An 18,545-nucleotide genomic window follows, 5' to 3' on the forward strand; every position below is an offset into this window, starting at 1 on the left:
GAGGTCAAAATAATTAATGTTTGGCATACCGTGAGTACTTTTTTGAGAGGTCGTTTGATACCATCTCCAAAACTACAACAGCTTTTAAGTGGCTCTTGCTCCCTTCTAAACTCCCAGGTCAAGAACGGCTTCTCATAAGGGGGAACCCAATATCGTTCCTATTTGTAAGCTGTGTAGCACGGACACTCTCTGGAAGCCTTCGTGTCGTGTCCGACACTCCGACACGTGTCGGACACGTGTCCGACACGCTCCAACACGTCCCGACACGCTCCGACACGCGGTCAACGAGTGTCGAAAAATCCGACACATGGTCAACTCTCTCCGACACGCTCTGACACGCGTGTCCAAAATTCCGACTCGTGATTCCGACACACACGGGGTCAATTTTTAAAATTTCTAATACTTGAGGGGTCAAAATATAAATATACACAAAAAGAAGTAATAAAAGAAGTAATAAAATTGCTATAAATATACACATACGGGTCAATTTTTTTTTTCAGTTTTGTTTTTTTAGAATTGTTTTATTTTTTTAAAGTCTTTTACTATGAAAGAAGTAATAAAAATGCTATATATGACAAATAAATAAATAAGTTTAAAAATATCATTTCAGATTTTCTTTAAACAATGTTTTTTTCCTCTAAGTTTTGTGTATTATTGTAACAAATGAAAATAATGAATGATATTATTTAATATTTTTCGTGTAAATTAATTCTAGGCTATTTTTATTATTATTTATTTATGTATTTATATATAAAAATATATTTAATATATAACGTGTCGAACGTGTCGAAATTCTCTATTTTTAAGAAATGACGTGTCGGCGTGTTGTGTCGTGTCATATCATGTGCCCATGTCGGTGCTACATAGTTTGTAAGTGGAACTAATTCCAATTTTTGTGGAAATGTCCGAAGAAAACGTGCCCACTAGGTTCACTTTGCTGTTGATTCTGCAAATTCAGCCGTTTAGAAGAATGTGCCTTTTAAGATGCAACATCCAAACTTGCCGAGGGTTGAACCCGCTGTATACGAATCAAATCACACACTCTTAGATTGCACATCCTAATTCCGCATTTGTTTGAAGTGCAAGCGCTTTGCGATGACTATATAGGCTCATGTGCCGAGAGAAAGTACTCTTTGGTGGCTGATAGCGTAGTAAGGGAAAGGTGATAGGAATATAGATGAGATCAAAAGAGGCTCGTTGTCATGCTCCTACCTGCTCTGTGTCCATTTGCAAATGAAAAAATCAACTCTGTTAACTGTAAAAGCTAGAGAAATAACTGACTTGTGTCGCCGACGATACAGTGTTTAATCGACTGCAGTTAAAGACTATCATCCTCAAAAAGATGGAACTTGATTCTCAAAGATTGCAGTCCAATAAGCAAAATGTCGAGGTAGACCATGGTAAAGTATTTACTTTCATCCAAGGTTTGAGCGTTGTTGCACTCAAATTGCGTTCATAATAGGAACACAGGAAGAAGATGATTTTTTTTTTTTTTTTGGCGAAAGAACAAGAAAGGAGAACCTGCTAAGTGCTAACAAATGCTACTTCAGCAAATTCAAAAGAATAAATAAAACACATAAGAAAGGTACTTTCAGCATGACGCAGAAGGAACAAGAAAAGAAGCCACCTGCGAAAACTAAACCCTGTTCCTATGATCCTTTATCTTGCTAACTAAAATCATATAAACCTGTCTCCAACTCGCATAGACAACGCTTTCTACGCAACATTCTAATCTCATGTTCTTCTTTTTCACTTTTAGTCAACCTAAACAAATATAACAAAACAAATTATTGCCGCTAGACTGAAGTCAATTAGGATGCTAATTGTACCACTTAAAACAGACTGTGCCAAACTATGTCCAGAGGAAGACCCTGAGGCTGTAAAATCTACAAGTCGATAAGGATGCTAATCGTACCACTTTAAGGCAAATTGTGCCAAACTATGTCAAGAGAAAGATCTCGAGACTATAAAATCTACCCTTTGCAACATCATGATGAGAAACATGACCGTGAGACTATAAAATATCCTTACGTTAAAAAATCCTAGCTTACCCGACCTTCGCCTGAGCCGTGCCCCAACATTTCTATATATGATTCATTTTATGAGCGAGCTTGAGCAACACGTTAGTCCTGACGTTGGTCCAAACTAGGCCTGCATAATAATCACCTGTAATAGCAATTTTTATGCAAAATAGACACCTGACTGCTCTTGCATTTCAGTTTTAGAACATCTAGGAGTATTCTAGCTTTTTTCGTCATGTTTTGTTTGTCAAACGAAGCAAAAGAAATGGAATCCACGATTAGGTCCGTTTAGGCCTCTATCATTTCTTTGCTTTTTCAATGTTGGTAGAATTCATTACCAATGTTAATTCAAATGCATCATCATTTTAATAATAAATGAGAATGAGCTAATTACAAAAGTATTTCATTCATAAGCAATCACATAACATGCTTCTCACCGTAATTCACATAATTCTGGATCTAGTCGATCAAAAAGTAATTTGGTGTCAACAAAAATGAACGACAATTTACGTATTATCAATTTCAAATTTACTTTTTTCAATTATTTCAAACACCCCAAATGAATAAAAAAATGCCTATTTTGTAAATCTCAACTCAACAAGCAATACCCAATTCTTTTTTAAATCTCTCCTGAATAATTTTTTAAATTAAGTTAGTTGTAGTAGACAAAAAATTATTCATTTTGCACCAAATTTTTTTTTTTTTGGGGTGTTGTGGGGGATGGAAAGTAGGAACCTTTATAATTCCAGGAAGAAGGAGTGCCCAATCCTACTCTCAGTTCCCGCGAGTTTCTTCTCTCTGCTCCGCAATCCTGCAATCTTCTCCAACTCGGGCGATTCGACTCAGCCCAGCGATCGCAGCAAGCCGGAAGGGGAAAAGATGTTCTTCCTCCGGGTCCACTCGGTGGACACCGACCACCCCCTCGCCACCGACGACGGCGGCTTCTCCTCCTCCTCGCCGCCGCCGCCGCCGCCGCCGCCGACGAGGAGCCCTAGGTTCACCGAGCGGAGGGGCATGGTCCACCTGTTCCGGACGCTGTCGCACGCGCCCCTCTCGAGCCCCGGCGCCCGCTCCACCACCCTCTTCGTCGTCGCCGTCCCCAATTACTTCTCCCCCGACGACTTCATCCGGTTCTGCGGGCCCCGCGTCGACGACGTCTCCGAGCTCCGGTTCATCAGGTAAGGCTTCGATCGTTTCTGTTTTCTCTCCTCCTCTTCTTTGGGACTTCTGACTGGTTTTTTTCAGTTGGTGAGATGAATTGGGTAAACGAAAGTGAGAATGCGAGGAATTAGAATTCGCTGAAGAAAATCTAGAAGCTGGATTCGATTACTGAAAATTTGCTCGTGATCATGCCTTAGGGGGTGTCCGATGATGAAAGTTCAATTTTTTCGAAGCATTCCGACGGTGGAACTGAGTTTTCCGATCTGGGTTCTTTTTTAAATGCTTTTTAATGGTTTCAGTGATCGTTGTGTTGCGAATTGTGCGTTTGATGTAGGAATGATGGGATGGAAGATAGGTACAGTGTGCTGATCGAGCTTACCGATCAAAAGGCTGCTGATGGTTTCTATTGCACCTTCAATGGCCAGAATTTCTCGCCTGCTGAGGTATTTGCAATTTTTGCACCTGTTGTTTGCTGTGAGATCACATAGTCAATATCTGTTTCTTTTTTAATACTCGTCTTCTGGACATTCAGGTTGAGGTATGCCATATTCTATATCTGCACGAAGTGGACTATACGGAATCAGCTGATGTAGCTAGCACGCCCCCGTCGGGCTTTGCGGAGCTACTCTCTTGTCCAGTTTGTCTTGGTAAGCCATGCTAGTGCCCCCTTGCTGATTATATTTCCCTTGCAGTGCGATGAGTTTATAGAAAGTTGTTCACAGTTGCTAATTCTTTTTTTTTTTTTTTAATGTCAGAGAGATTGGACCCAGATACCAGCGGAATTTTGAGTACACATTGTGACCATTCCTTTCATTGTTCGTGTGGTACAAAATGGACTTACTTGTCTTGTCAGGTTAGGCATTCTTCCGCTGATACAGATTAGATGAATTTACACTGTAATTTCTCAGCTACTGCCACTATCTTTCTGTTAATCTGCCGACTGTCGATTAGTTGTTGGTTTTTTTGATAATTAATATTGGCTATGGCAATTGCGGCAGTATTGTTTTTATCCTGAATTTTCACGTTTTTTCTAATCAAGTCCCTTGTACTTTTATTTTGCTAAATAAAGTCCTTCTACTTTTACAAATTTTCTAATCAAATGTCTCTGGCACCAAATCAGGCCAAATTCAGCTGGTGTGACTGTCAGATGTATCTATTGTGTGATGTGGATAAAATTTTTCTAATGTGGATGTCCATTATTTTATCCATGCCGCACTTTGAGGTTGTCTGCATTGGCTGAATTTTTCCATACATGTCCACATGGGCATCTGCACATTTTATTTGCATCATACGTCGTCATCGTCGAACAGCCACTTCAGTTGAATTTGGTCGTATTTAGTGTTGGAAAGACTTGATTAGAGAGTTTGTTAAAGTAGAAGGACTTGATTCAAAAAATTAAAAGTATAGAGACATCATTAGAAGTAGTGTGAAAAGTATATGAATGAACAGTAGAATTTGCCTTTACTCTATTGTGCTTCCTAAGTTCAGGATTTCTTTTAAATTATCATGGCATTTATTTGGAGATTTGGAATAGGTGAATGGTGTGGCTTCTTGGAGTTATTTTTTGTTGATTATGATATTCTGACACAAGAATCTTTGCAATGTCTCATCACATGTATTTGATCCGTTGGTCCTGCCACTCCTGTGTCAAATTTTTCGTGAGTCGAAAGTGACAGAAGTAATAGCAGTGGCCAAGCATGCACAATAGTTATGTGTGTGCTCACAAGTACAGGGTGATCATACTAATGTCAAAATTTTGATCTTTGACCTAAAAAATATCCTGTCTTGAAACGAAGATGTTACATGGTAATATTTTACATTTCAAGTGATACTCTAATATGCTCTGTCCATGTGAATTTCTAGCAAAAACGTAACTTTGAACTCATGTGGTATCAAAAGGTGAAAAAGTGCCCTGTAGGAGATATACTGACGGACATGTGCATACTGACTTCTGCTTGATTCTTCAATCTTTATAATTAAAATAAGTCAACATGATGTTCTCCCATGCTGGTGATGTCCCAAGGGTCTTCCTTTGATTTTATTGCAAGGTCCAATTGCATTGCTAAAGATGTCAATTGAAGTACATATCTTGATTTGATTGCAAGAAATTACCTTTATCAGAAATGTAGTTTCATTTTGCAGCAGCATCAGGGATGCCTATCTGTTAACTGATTGTGAAGAAGAGTCTGTTTCTGTCCTTTATCAGGTTTGCCGACTATGCCAACAGCAAGATGAGGTGCCATCTTGCTTTATTTGTGGAACAATGGAAAATCTTTGGGTTTGTCTGATATGTGGTTTTGAGGGATGTGGAAGGTGATAGATCCAGTTATGATGTGCTGGAATTTTCACTCACTCTATATTTTTAGTGATTGGATAGGCTGTCTTTATTATAGCTGTTCTTGTCTGGCTTTGTAGATACAAAGATAAGCATGCAATCAGCCATTGGAAAAATACGCAACATTGCTATTCTCTAGATTTAAGAACACAGCAAATTTGTGATTATGTTGGGGACACTTACGTTCACCGGCTTAATCAATCAAAAGCTGACGGCAAGCTTTTGGAGATGAATTCATACTGTGAATCACCTGAAGGAGATTGTGGTAGCTGTGGTTGTAGCGAGGATTCCGAAATTAGTGGGGTGCTCTTCAGCAGCAAAATTGAAGCAGTAGGTTCATGTGTCCTCTTATTTGTGTGCTGTGAATATCTTTGTTTTCTGGTTCTCTTTTCCTGGCAAAGATTTGGAGTTTGGACTTAGTTAAGTGAGATGTTTGAAGTTTTGATTTGTATGATGCTTTTACTGTTTTAGGTGCTGACAGATGATAATGAAAGATTCTGTTTCTGGTTTTGTGTTTCACATGTTCATTTTGTTGGCCAAATGTCACATGTTCATTATTGGGCCTGCAAAATGTATATTACCTCCATTGTAATTATCAGACTTTCTTCGTTTACTCTGACACTGTAGCTTTACATTTTTGTAGATTCACACCAACTATATTCATCTAGCTTCAACTCAACTGGAAGCACAAAGAAAAGTAAGCATGCATATACCGAGACCATTTTCAATTCTCCCTGTTTAACATAGTCTTTTACATTTTGTTTTTTTGACTGATCAGCCATTGTTATAAGCATTACTTGTGAAAGCTTCCCTCAATTATGTTTTTGCTTTAGGTAATGGTTTTTAAGTACACATATTTTAGGAGAAAACCATAATAGAACATTAGTTTAGTTATTTCAGATTAAAAAATGTTTCTCCATTTTTTTTTCTTTTTTCTTTTCTTTAAGTGAACTCATTTAACGCTCGGGACTCTATGGGATTGTCAGAATTGTAGTGAAGAGAAGGAAAGTAATTATGCTCGTGTTGTGTAATCTCAGTTTCATTTGCTTTTATATAGTATACAACATTTTATACCTGTCAATTTGGATACTGCAGGTATCTAATGAGATTATATAGGAAGTATAAAAGAATTAGTGGGCTTGCATTGCAAAACTTCTACTATTCTTCTTTTCTTTTCTTTTTCTCATTAATATGTCTTTGGTATAAAATGAATTGAGTTTCCCTAAGGTGCCAGGAGTCTTTTATTATTGACTATGGATAGCCTTATAAGGAACAGTATCAGAATTGAAAACTTGTTAATGTATCGGAAGTAGAATTACGAAAGCCATTAGATTTTATATCAACTGCCTATGCTACAGTTGGTGATAGTATTTCGTTTCTAACCCATGTTTGTCATTTTTGTTACATAGACTGCCATCATCCTTAGACTGACTTTAAAGGATACATTTTAAGTCCTTGAACATATCATCCCCTATTAATTCTTTTGTTTTTCTCTGTTAGCATTATGAGTCTCTCATGCTAGAAGCCAAAAGTAGAAAAGAAAATTCCAAACTAGAAGCAATCGAGAAAGCTGTGACTTCAAAGATTGAAGACATCCATAGTAAGCTGGGGAAACTTGGTGACGAAAAGAAGGCTGTGGCAGAGTTAAGGGTTTAGTCTTCTTTGTTTTACCTTGTATGATTTTGGATATTTAAAGCTTGAGAGGAGGCTGCCTGAAGCCTGGCTGGTTGTTGTTTTGCTTTTTTTTCACGTGCCTCATATTAAATATTACAATCAGATATAGTTTTCACTCTGACATAACAGTAACAGATGTCGCTCCTTGTGGTTGCAGCTTAATCAAACTCTTATCAAGAGCCAAGATATAATGTGGAGAAAGGTTAAGGAAATTGAAGAGAGGTATTTTTCCTTGCTGATTTCTCTAGACAAATAATCCCATAGCATGCATAGTCTCATAAAACCTAATCAGTATAATGAAGCAGCATTGTAGTAATAGTTCATGTAAGGGAGGTTGGTCATGAGAGAAAAAGTGGAAATGGACATTTGACAAGATGAGAAAAAAGCGAGAATGGTATCATTAAGAGGAAGTGTTCACATTGCATGGACTTTTAGATGTGAGGTAAAAAAGGGGAAAGTTGGAAGAAGAAAGTGAAAATACAGCTTCTAATTCAGATATGTAAACAGCGACTATAATTGACCTGTAACACATAATTAATGGCGAAAGAATGGAAGTCATTTTATGCTCAGTAAGAATTTATCAAATAGTTAATATGTGTTACTTTCACCATACTTGGGAAGAATAATTAAGTTTAAGTTAATCATTAATTGGAGGATGTGGCTAGAAGATGAAGTAGCTTTTGGTATTTTTTATTGAAGTTCTTCTAAAAAAGTGGCCAGACAGAACAAACTCTGATAAGGGAAATAAGGAGACAAAAAAGGAGAAAAGGGGAAAGCAGAGAATGCACCACATATGGTGAAAGTTTCATTTGTCAGTGCTCTCCATAATCTTGTTCCTTAGTTTATATATGCTCCATCTGTAATTTGTTTTCTTTGAAGTTCTAGTGCTACTGCTTTAGAGGTTGAACTTTATCGACAGAAATCAATGTTAAAATATTCATGGTGGTGGTTCAATTTCAAAGTACTTTTTTACACACTAGAGAAATTTGAGCATTATTTGTGATGGTTTGGGACTCAAATTTTAATTGATACAGTTCAACATTGAAATCCTACTAATTCCAATTGAAATTCAATTGGTTGTTCATACTGCATTATGTAAACATTTCCAACTTTCACAAATAGAAAAAAAAAGGAAGAGAAAATACACTGGGCAGACTTAAAGCTTATCTGAGCTTCGCATGTCAAGCAATGTAGGTGTAGATGCCTTTTTAAGTACCTAATATGCCTACAACATTTTCTTTGTAGAGAAGTTCATACAGCTTTATAAACTTTACTTGTCTTGTCCATCCTCATTGAAGTTATGTGGGCTAGTTTCATCATTATTGATTGTACGGACACTTTTGAAGTATATGAGTCCAGTCAGTTAAAGGCTTAAAGCTGTCGGGAATTTATTCTTCCTTTCTAATTTGACATGAATGAAGGACACATATGCTTCTGTGCATCTGCAGGAAAACTCTCTCATTGAAGTCGAGGGATGAACAAATACTTGACTTAGAAGAACAGGTATATTCTTTTAGCCTTAAAACTGTAATAATTTGTAGGGTTTTGATATAATATAGTGAAAACTCTGCACGCGTGCGTATTGTGTGTTGACAGTAGTATGTCCCTTGTCATCCTTCACGGATTAGAGACCTTAAGGTGTATATTGGAGCCCAGAAAACTCTCGACAAGATGAATGATAAAGATGGCGTCAAAGGAGGAACCCTATTACCAGTGCCTTTGGAGCAGTCAACCCCAGCCAGAAAGAGTAAGAAGCCCAGTCGAAGACGGAAATAGGCAGGTTTCACTTTGTGTGCATATGCTTGACAAGTAAATGAGAATGGCTTGAATGTGGTTAATTACTTTCGTTGTATTGACATTCATCGTAAGGAAGAAGGAAAACTACTGTCAACAGCATTTCTCTATGTCAGGTACTTACTAACATTGTAAATATATACACGGCCAAACGATGAAAATTAAAGGACCTTTCCCAATTTAGTTGTTATGGTTTCACCTATCAAATCAAAGCATTCTTGAAAGTAGTACTTAAACTATGTGACAAAATAAACATAAATTTATATTTATTCTTTTCGGAACTAAATAACATGTTTGTACACCAACAGGAGATGAAACCGAAATTTTGATTCTGTGACTAGATTCAATCCTTTCAGTGCACACACTGTTTGATGAAATGTCTCTAAGATACGTCAGTTGAAATGTCTCTTAAGATACGTTAGTGTAATAATTCATGTCTCTAAGATACGTTAGTGTAATAATTCATGATCTTGTTCAATCTGAAGAAATTTTAGCATACATTACTTGCTACAAGTCACTCCATTAGCATTCGGATTCAATTCTTATTAAAATTTATTGTTATTGAGACCAAATTAGAACATAAATTTTTCTCGTGTTTTCGTTATATAATTTCACATATGTTTTTGTGACGTCTCTATGGAGTTCATCCGTGAGAAAATGGCTGAGAATAAAATGGTTGGTTAGATTCTTAGTTTGCCCAAGAATACGAAGGGCTGGAAGAAGGAAGAAGAAAATAATAATAATAATAAAAATGACAAAATGATGTAAGAGAAGAGGAAAATTGATTTAAATATAATAATAGAGTGGGCCTAGGTTTTAATCTATCTATAATAGAAATCGGGCTTAAAGATGGACTTGGTGAAGTTGGAAGGGAAAATGGGCTAGAGTAGTTGCGATAGGCAATGGACTTAAAATAGGTGTCAGAATTGGGCTCGGTAAAGTTTAGAATTGGAGGGGGCTGAACATAAAATCCCGAAATTGTGCTTATTAGTTATTATCCCAGATTCGTGAGACCAGCGTGCGGTTCATTTCCGGACCGGCTCGGGACCCCATTTTCAGAAAATGCTAAGAATTAATTTTAAAAAATTCAAAAAAAAGAAAATTGAGAATTGCTAGAAACAGAGACCTTGATTAGGTCGTTAAGTTGTTATGCTAGATCTAGCTTAGTTTCTTTAGTTAGTATACATATAGTTTAGGGGGGGTTTTAATAAGTAACTTTAATTTAATTTTGGTTTAGGTAGAGCACGCTTTTGATGAATTGGACTCAATTTGAATTCAGCACAGGTCGTTGCCCAGAGGCTTAATAAGAAAGCCATGTGATTCTTCGCTCGACACTCCATTGGTTCTACTTTCTTCCAATTTACTTCTATCATAATGATTGTGATTGTTTACTTTTCAATTAATTTTGCACTCATAGGTGGACATCATTTAGTAGGATAGGTTAATAAAATGGTCAAAGCGCAGACACTTACTTTACAAATTAATTTAGGTACTGAAAGGGTATTAATTGACTAATTAGTGTAATCAAGTCCTTAGGTTTCTGGTTATGTAGGAAGTGAAGTACCCTCTCTACCTCCAATTTGAATAGACAACGCCTTCAAAACAACACTACTCTCATGTTTTTCTTTTTTCACTTTCAGTCAGCCTAAATGAATATAACAAAACAAGTTATCACCACAAGACTTGAGTAGAAGTTGATTAGGACAAACTGTAGTGAACCATGTCCTGAGAAGTATCTCGAGGCAGATCCCTCTGCAGCATACCCTCAAAAGTTGAATCAAGTGTGGCGGGGGAAAGCCGACTTAGCATCGTAATGCTCAAAAGTTTCACAGGGAGAGACATGGCCTGCACTACCTTTGGGGTTGATCTGAACCGATGGCGCCAAAGGTCATGCTAGGCCCAGCACCATTTTCAACAGGGGGAGAACCACCCCACTCTCCTTCATATTCCAATGGCTCAAGCACATAGACGCTGCCATCAGTAAGCCCTAGTGCAAATTGGTTAGGTTCTGATGGATGTGCTGTAATGACTGGCGGGTAGATTCTCAAGCTGCCAAATACATCAGTAAGGAATGAATAACTCGTGAGACTATTAGAACTTCACGAATGAGACTTGCCATTTTCCATAAAGGAATGAGGTTAACTTAGCAACAATAACCAACTTACCTAGGTTTTGGAAGGATATAAGCGGCAAGATTAATACAACATATCAATCTGAGTGTAGAAGCAGAAAGAACATTGATGCTCCCATCTTCAAAGCTCACATATATTGATTCGCCATTGCATGAATATGTAGCATCTGTGATTGGAGCGCTAGCTTCTCGAGTGTCCCACTATTTGTGATGAACAATGAATCAAAAAAAGTACATTAGGCGCAAAGTGACTCATACTACCTAATATTTCGATTGTTTGTATGCAATCAAGATGAGATGAGAGATTGGTTTGTCCACAACCAAAAAAAAAGAAATATTCAATACCTGCTTGAGGCATTCTAGTTTAGGAGCTTCACATGTGGCGATTTGTGTTTGATGAACCACCAGCAGATATATTTGATCCACATGAAATTGAACACGAGTATCGGCAAAAGGCGCTGCTCCTCGCCCATTCAGCATCTGCAGAAACTTACTAGCCTGCTTCTCCCATCCACCAGTGTTCCAAACACAACTGCAGCGACAATTGACAATTATCAAATGGAACATCAACATTGATTGACAAATGAAACAATAAAATTTTACATCGTAAATATCAAAATAACACCAAGCATTAGTTGTAAGCAACAACAGGACAACATAGGTTTTTTATTTCCCACTTAATGGGATGGGACTAATTTGTCACCACAAAAGAAGTTTTTTTTTGGAAGGATTTATTTTGCCTAGTTAAGGATGCCTCGTGTACTGACGTATGATGAGGACGTAAGCATCAATATATCCAAAGTGAACATCAACTCATTTTTTGGAGCAGGTTAAACTACATTGCTCTCTTTGCCCAAAACATAGGCATGTCTACATGGAAAGGAAGATGCAGGAGTGGTCTTGTACCTGAGAGTTAGCACCAGAAGAGAGAAGAACATTTAAGACATTAGAGAAGGCAAGGCCTGTAATTCTTTTATGATGTCCTTTAGATTTGCCTTACACTGAGAAAGTGAAACAGTCAATATCCATAAATTCGTTGTGGATAATAACAAGGTTAACTTTCAACAACAATAAAATTAGGTCTCACCTTGTGAAGTGGAGTAAAATAAATTTGAATAGAGGAGTCCTCCATTCCTATTGCAATAGTATAACTATCTTGAGGATCGAACGCCATAAATGTTGTGGATGGTGGATGGGGCAAAAGTGTTATCATCATCTGGGTATTCGCAGGCAGAATAGTATTAATAACTTTATAAGTAACAGTGGGACATATGTGCCAAGAGGCACTTGCCTCAATGGCATCTCCCTTCTTGGGAAAGGGAGGGAGCAACTTCGAATATTAGATTTCTGGAATGTTGAATAAAGCTCTTGCCTTGGTTTATTGAATAAGTAAGAGCAAAAAGATTACATTGAAGACAGAGAAAAGCCCTTGTCTCACTCAGCAAGTAAAAAGGCAGCGGTCGGTACCTGAGAACCAGCACTAGAAGACACGAGAACATTTAAGGAATTTGAGAAGGCAAAGCCTTTAATTAATCTCTGACATCCTTCTAGGTTTTCCTTGATCTGAGAAAGTAAAATAGTCAATATCCATAACTTTGCTGTGGATAATCACACGGTTAACGTTCAACGACAATGAAAACAGATCTCACCTCATCAACTCGACCACTGTGAATTTGAATAGTGGAGTCCTCCATTCCTATTTCAATAATGTCATTGTTTGGGGGTGGCGGGGGCGTAAATTGCATGAGCCTCTGCGTATCAGCAGGCAAGATAATATTAACAACTTTATGAATAATAGTGGGACACATGTGCTAAGAGGCACTTTAATTAGCGGCATCTCCCTTCTTAGGAAAGGGGGAGCGTAGGTTGGACCAATAGATCTCTAGACTGGTTAAAAAAGCACTACTTGTTTTCTTTAATCAATAAGAGCAAAAAGATTCCATCAAAGACCCAGAAAAGCCCTTATCTCGCTTAGCAAGTAAAAAGGGACATGCTGCACTTTTGAACAGATAATCCCCATGAAAATCGGAGCAATTGCTTTCATGAACCTCCTACCAATTAGAGCTCAATACGTTTTTATACATGACGGAACCAATTAATTTTAGCTCCCTTAAAAATGCGAAAAGGAAATAGTGGACGCGTATTCAGCACACAGGGGCAGTTCATCATCTTGTGCCTTGTAAATAGTGCTACAAAACTGACAGGAGGATGTAGACATTACTTTGGGAATATATTCACCTTAAAACTCTCCATACTGAACCAAAAGATCTCCCCCCCTGATGCCGACATTAGCCAAGAATCGTCATTTGACAGTGCAAAGCACGGAACTGCATCTTCAGGATTTGCACATGTATCATTGGTCATCAAATTCCCACCAAGCGGTCGCCATAACTGTGGTACTACACTAGTTGTAGCCTGCGAAAAGAAGAATCAATGGAGTTAACAATACGCTAAACAACAAAAGAATTTGCCTCCTTTTGGGTTTTTTTTTTGGGGGGGGGTCCTTACCCTCGTAGCCGTATAGTTATCAGGTAGCCTTATGGACCGGTATTGTGATGGTTCATTGATTTTTGTCGGTTTCCAATTTCGTGATTCGTCTCCTGAGTCATCAGCAATTCCGGCCTTCACATCGGCCATGCTCTCACTGTCCTGTAGAGCTCAAAAGAGAGGATGTCATTGAAAGACGTCCAATAAACAAGCACATACAAATGCAATTATTGCATCATTTAAGTAATAGAGTAAGCAACAAATAAAGCTCGTTAAAAACATTTTACTACCTAATGCAGTAATGATACCACTTCCCGTACCTACCATTGCTGCCTGATGGTTTTCTAGTTTATATGCCAGTGCGTGTAGATGTGCGAGGATGAAAGGAGAAAATATTTGGTAGTTTCAAAGCGCCGTGTTAACTGCTGATGTGGCGAGATTTTTTCCTTGATATTCTTAAAAATTTACATGTCTTGAATTAAATTAAAAAAGATTGATGTGGAGTTTCTTTATGAGGGGAATTGTTCCCTCAAGCTCCGTCTTCCTTGTTCGTCCAAAGCCAGCCACTTGACCTTGGACGAGCTGGCATGCCGGTGATGCGTCGGTGACGCTGCTGGCTCTTCAGATCTGGCCGACCATGGCCGTCGGCGTCACTCGTCTAGGTGACGCCGCTGGCTCTCCAAATTTGGCCGTCCATGGGCCTCGGCGTCATTCGCGAATCTTGCTCTGCCATGGCCGGTGCTGTTGGCTCTCTAGATCTGGCTGTCCATGGTCGTTGGCGTGGCTCATCCCGGTGATTCTGTTGAGAAGTTGTAAAAGATGTTTCATTTTGCTACCCACCATTCTTTGCTTCTTCTCTTTTCCATTCTTCTTTTTTTCTCTGTCTCCTTTCTTGTTATACGGTCTGTACATGGCCGTCTGCAACTTTTAACTCCCTTTCTTAAGGCGACCTCTACAAGCGGTCATCGCTGCAACTCGAGGTCATATCACGACCTTCGCCACGGCCAGATGTGGACGCTCGGGCTCCATTGCCATTGAGCCTCTACATCTGGAGGTGACGACCTTCCATGGCTCCCAAGCTTTACGTTGTGGCTGAGATCTCGGCGGCTTCTCGGCGGTCATGGAGGAGTTGCCGAGCTAGAACCGTTTTTAAGGCAGACGATATCTGGCGTGAAGTCGAGCTCGACCAGGTTCCATGGATCAGCTTGAAGCAAGTGAAGGTGGACTAGATCTGGTGCGTCGTCGAGGCCACGACTCGGCTAGATTTGGAGCTCGGCCTTCGGAGCGGTGGTGTTCAAGGGTGGCAGCCGGCTAGTCCGAGGTCCATGGCCGATGGAACATCAAGGATTTTTTTTTCTTTTTTAAATTCAAAATCCACAGAAATGTGTTAAATTATGACTCGATGCGAGGAAAAAATGCTCTGCCCGCAGTGCTGCTGATGTAAAAAGAACTGGACAAAGATTTCTGAAAGCGGCAGAAAGGGAGCACAAGGATTAAAAAAGGAGGCTTTTATTATCGAGTGGATAATACATAGGAGTAGACCTTTATTTTAGTGGGTAGTGTTCAAATTCTGATCAAATATATTTTTCTATTTCTATTTTCTCAACGAGTTTTTGATGAAAAATATTAGTTTGATAACGAAATAAAATTTCTATTATAAAAATAGAAATTCATTTGATAGGCCTTAAAAATTTTGGGTGACAAGTAATGATCAACAGATAGAGATAGAGGGTGGCGTGACCAATGGAGGGCAATGGGTGGGTGGTGACTAAAGGCAAGCAATAAGAAAAAAATTTATAATTTTTTTTTATTCCAAAAATAGAAAAGTAAAAAAATTTTATTTCTCATTTTATTCTAAACTTATTTTTAAGTTAAAAATTATTTTTTTCAAAAATAAAAAAATACAATTAAGTTATCAAATGGATTTATGTTCTAAACCTATTTTGAGAATAGAAAAATAAAAAAAGAAAATCCTAAATGTGTTTACTTTTGGACCTCCCTAAGCCTTTTATGGGTTTATGCACCGACTTAGACATGCAAAACTTCAGTGGACTCCACATATTCCTGCCATATATATATAGGATTTTTCTAGACTTCTTTCCAAATGGCAATCTAGAAATTGGATCGAACATTTTAATACCACCACTAGAAACCCTCTATTACCCAGGCTTGCCCCAACAGTAGCATTGCTAGAACCAAATATCGCGACTGCTGGTCGCGGTACAAGATTCAAGACATTTAGCAAGTTCCTCCCTATGAAGTCCGTGTACTTTTAAAAAGGCTTACCTTCATAAGAGGTCCAGGAGTGATTCTTGAAGCATCAAAAGGCCGATTGTCCACTGTCCTTAGAGCCTAATCCCATCAAAATTTGCTAAAATTTTGACACTATTGTCACTTGTTGATATGGCTAATAGAATTCCTTCCTTGTTAAATCTAATACAAGGTGAAGCCTGCAAATTTAGGGAGCCAGTTTAATAGAAAGGTTCGCCAAATTTAGTCAGAATAAATTAACAACAATGAATTACCGGCAATCCACCATCAGCATCGACACTCTTGAGTAGATTATTATTGTCCATATCCCAAAATTTGACCGTGAACTCGTCTCTAGCAGCCAAAAATCTGTTTTTGGTAGTTTCAAACTACACAAACTCACCGGATCTCTTTCCAAGTCCATGATAGGTAAGCTTGACACCCCGCACTCTTTCATTCCATTCAACCAAGTATGAATCTCCTTCTTTATTGGTCCCACATGAGAACAACCTATAGCCAAATAAAAATCACTAAAATAGGTTATTTAAGTCAAAAAGAAAGACACGAGATGAAATCAAGCTTGAAAAGCAAGAAAAGCAACGCCAAAGGTCTGAACCATGATCCATCAACGCTGTATGCTATTTTGGTAGAAGGGTGATCTGGTGCATTATAGTCAACTCTTGACCACATGTTATCATAAAGCCAAGTCTTAATTTTCCCATCTGTTGCTGTTGGGAAGATGAACTACACCAGAAAAATATTGTATAATCAATTTCAATACCATGCACAGATAGAGCACATCCACTTAAAAATCTAATTAGTAAAACGTAGCATCCTAGAATGATGAGATATCAAAAAATACCTTTGTAATAAAGCGTACACAACCATGAATGTTTAAAAAAAATTAAAAAGAAGAAAATAACATCGCCAATTGCTGTTCCACTCAGACACAATAAGCACCCTTCTGTTATAAATTTAAGCAATCATTATTGAAGGAGAAAGCTAAGGGGGAACTAAAAATGGAAGCAGAGGAATTTTCCTCCTGAACATATAATTAAGCAGGAAGTCATTATTACGAAGACCTTTACCCAGTTGTCGATATTTAGTAGCATTGCCTGAAAGAATCAAATTTGCAGGTCGATCTTCGGACCATGTCACCATTTTTAACAAGCACATTCTAATCAAGACAGGTCAAAAGTCGGAAGACTCGCAAAATCCTTGAAATGAATAAGGTCCACTAACAGATTCACACTTCTCATACAAATTGAACCAAATTTTTTTACCTAACTGAGTTTTAGCAAACAGAAATCCAGTGTATAGTTAAGGGTATAGCTGATTAGCCAATTGGCCATGCTTGCAATGTGTCCTTGTTAGTACACAAAATAACCAGGTACCTGAATAGTTTCTCTTTTGCGTGGACAAACGGAATATACAGGCTCTTCATGACCCTCGAAAGTCAATTGCTTAGCCCCAGTCACTGCATCCCATAGCTGTGTAACTACTAGCTTGGCCAAAAGGATCAAACAACAAAACAATGTAACACTAGGGAAAACACTTAGAATATACCTTGATCGTCCTGTCCTCTCCACAAGTAACAACGCATAACCGTTTGCTTGGATTTGAAAATGCAAGATCATTAACACTTCAACATGAGCCTCAATTTGTATTAGACATTAGTTTAACGTCAAAATCAAGTTGTACTCACATTTAGAAGGTAATTGTCAGCAGAACAAAGAAGCTTAATTTTTTTCTCCTTGTTTAGCGACAAACCTCAAGGTGGTTCCTCATGTCATCATCACCATGATATGAGTATATGTGCACCATATGTTTGGAATAGGCAACACCTAAAGTGAAAACCACAAATCGTCAGTACTAATAGCTTGTGGACACTTCTTCCTAAAAATATTGCAATGAAGTTTGGTTCTCGGCGCTCTAGTTTTTTCATCAATTTGCTAGTACGTATTGCCTAATTTCTTAAGTTGATATACAAGTAGAAGTTACATTTGTACATACCAAAAAGGATTCCATTAGGACTCCACATTACACGATTAACGGATGCTATATAGTCATTGGCTAGAGAAGCCTACAAAGAACCAAAACTAATAATCACATGTCCAAAAACAAGGTGCCGTGATTTTATTTAGAATTGAACTTCTATACCTGCAGCGCCATTGAACATGTTCCTAGATCCCAAATCTTGAATTTTCTCAAAGTAATCCTCGCACCGTTGCCTCCTTCCCATACCATGACATCGCCCGTATTTGTTTCCACTAAAATTATTGATGCAAAAAATTTGAAGAATCATATCCCATGGTATAAAATAGATGAAGCTAGCGTTAAAAGAACATCAAAAAGAAATCTTCCAAGCATTAAAGCACAAACTTATGGCCTCTAATGGGAACAAGTATATCCAACTGAAGAAAAGCACGGAACATGTTCTTCATAAAGTAAGAAAGAAGTGCTAACCGAGCAGCAGAATTTGTTGCAGTGGATGAAAATCCATACTCTTAACAAGTGAACCTTGACTTAGGGTAATGACTACATTTCTAGGCAACTCATTTGAAGAATAAGAACTCTGATTGAGGTTTAGGTAGTTGTATGGGACAGGCAATATGTTTACCGGCAACTTATTCACCTAATAAAAGGTCATAAAGATTACAAAACCAGTTAGTCCTTTAGAAAATTGATCAAA

General features: G+C 38.1%; 1 protein-coding gene across 2 annotated transcripts in view; it reads left to right on the forward strand.

Moving 5' to 3' along the window:
* Positions 1-2,788: 2,788 nt before the first annotated feature.
* Positions 2,789-18,545, forward strand: part of LOC104436853 (BRAP2 RING ZnF UBP domain-containing protein 1-like) — a 66,436-nt gene continuing 50,679 nt past the window's right edge. The window contains exons 1-11 of one of the 2 annotated variants that reach the window (XM_039310276.1): positions 2,789-3,199; positions 3,517-3,625; positions 3,715-3,829; positions 3,938-4,035; positions 5,389-5,495; positions 5,598-5,847; positions 6,161-6,214; positions 7,018-7,167; positions 7,349-7,413; positions 8,640-8,694; positions 8,791-9,108. In XM_039310276.1, coding sequence (XP_039166210.1) covers positions 2,901-3,199; positions 3,517-3,625; positions 3,715-3,829; positions 3,938-4,035; positions 5,389-5,495; positions 5,598-5,847; positions 6,161-6,214; positions 7,018-7,167; positions 7,349-7,413; positions 8,640-8,694; positions 8,791-8,967 — 1,479 coding nt within the window. In that variant the 5' untranslated portion in view covers positions 2,789-2,900 and the 3' untranslated portion in view covers positions 8,968-9,108. Of the gene's footprint in view, positions 3,200-3,516; positions 3,626-3,714; positions 3,830-3,937; positions 4,036-5,388; positions 5,496-5,597; positions 5,848-6,160; positions 6,215-7,017; positions 7,168-7,348; positions 7,414-8,639; positions 8,695-8,790; positions 9,109-18,545 lie in introns of those variants that run through there. The other variant, XM_039310274.1, reaches the window with a different exon arrangement.

This window comes from Eucalyptus grandis, chromosome 3 (assembly GCF_016545825.1).
Source record: "Eucalyptus grandis isolate ANBG69807.140 chromosome 3, ASM1654582v1, whole genome shotgun sequence".
Lineage (NCBI taxonomy): Eukaryota > Viridiplantae > Streptophyta > Magnoliopsida > Myrtales > Myrtaceae > Eucalyptus > Eucalyptus grandis.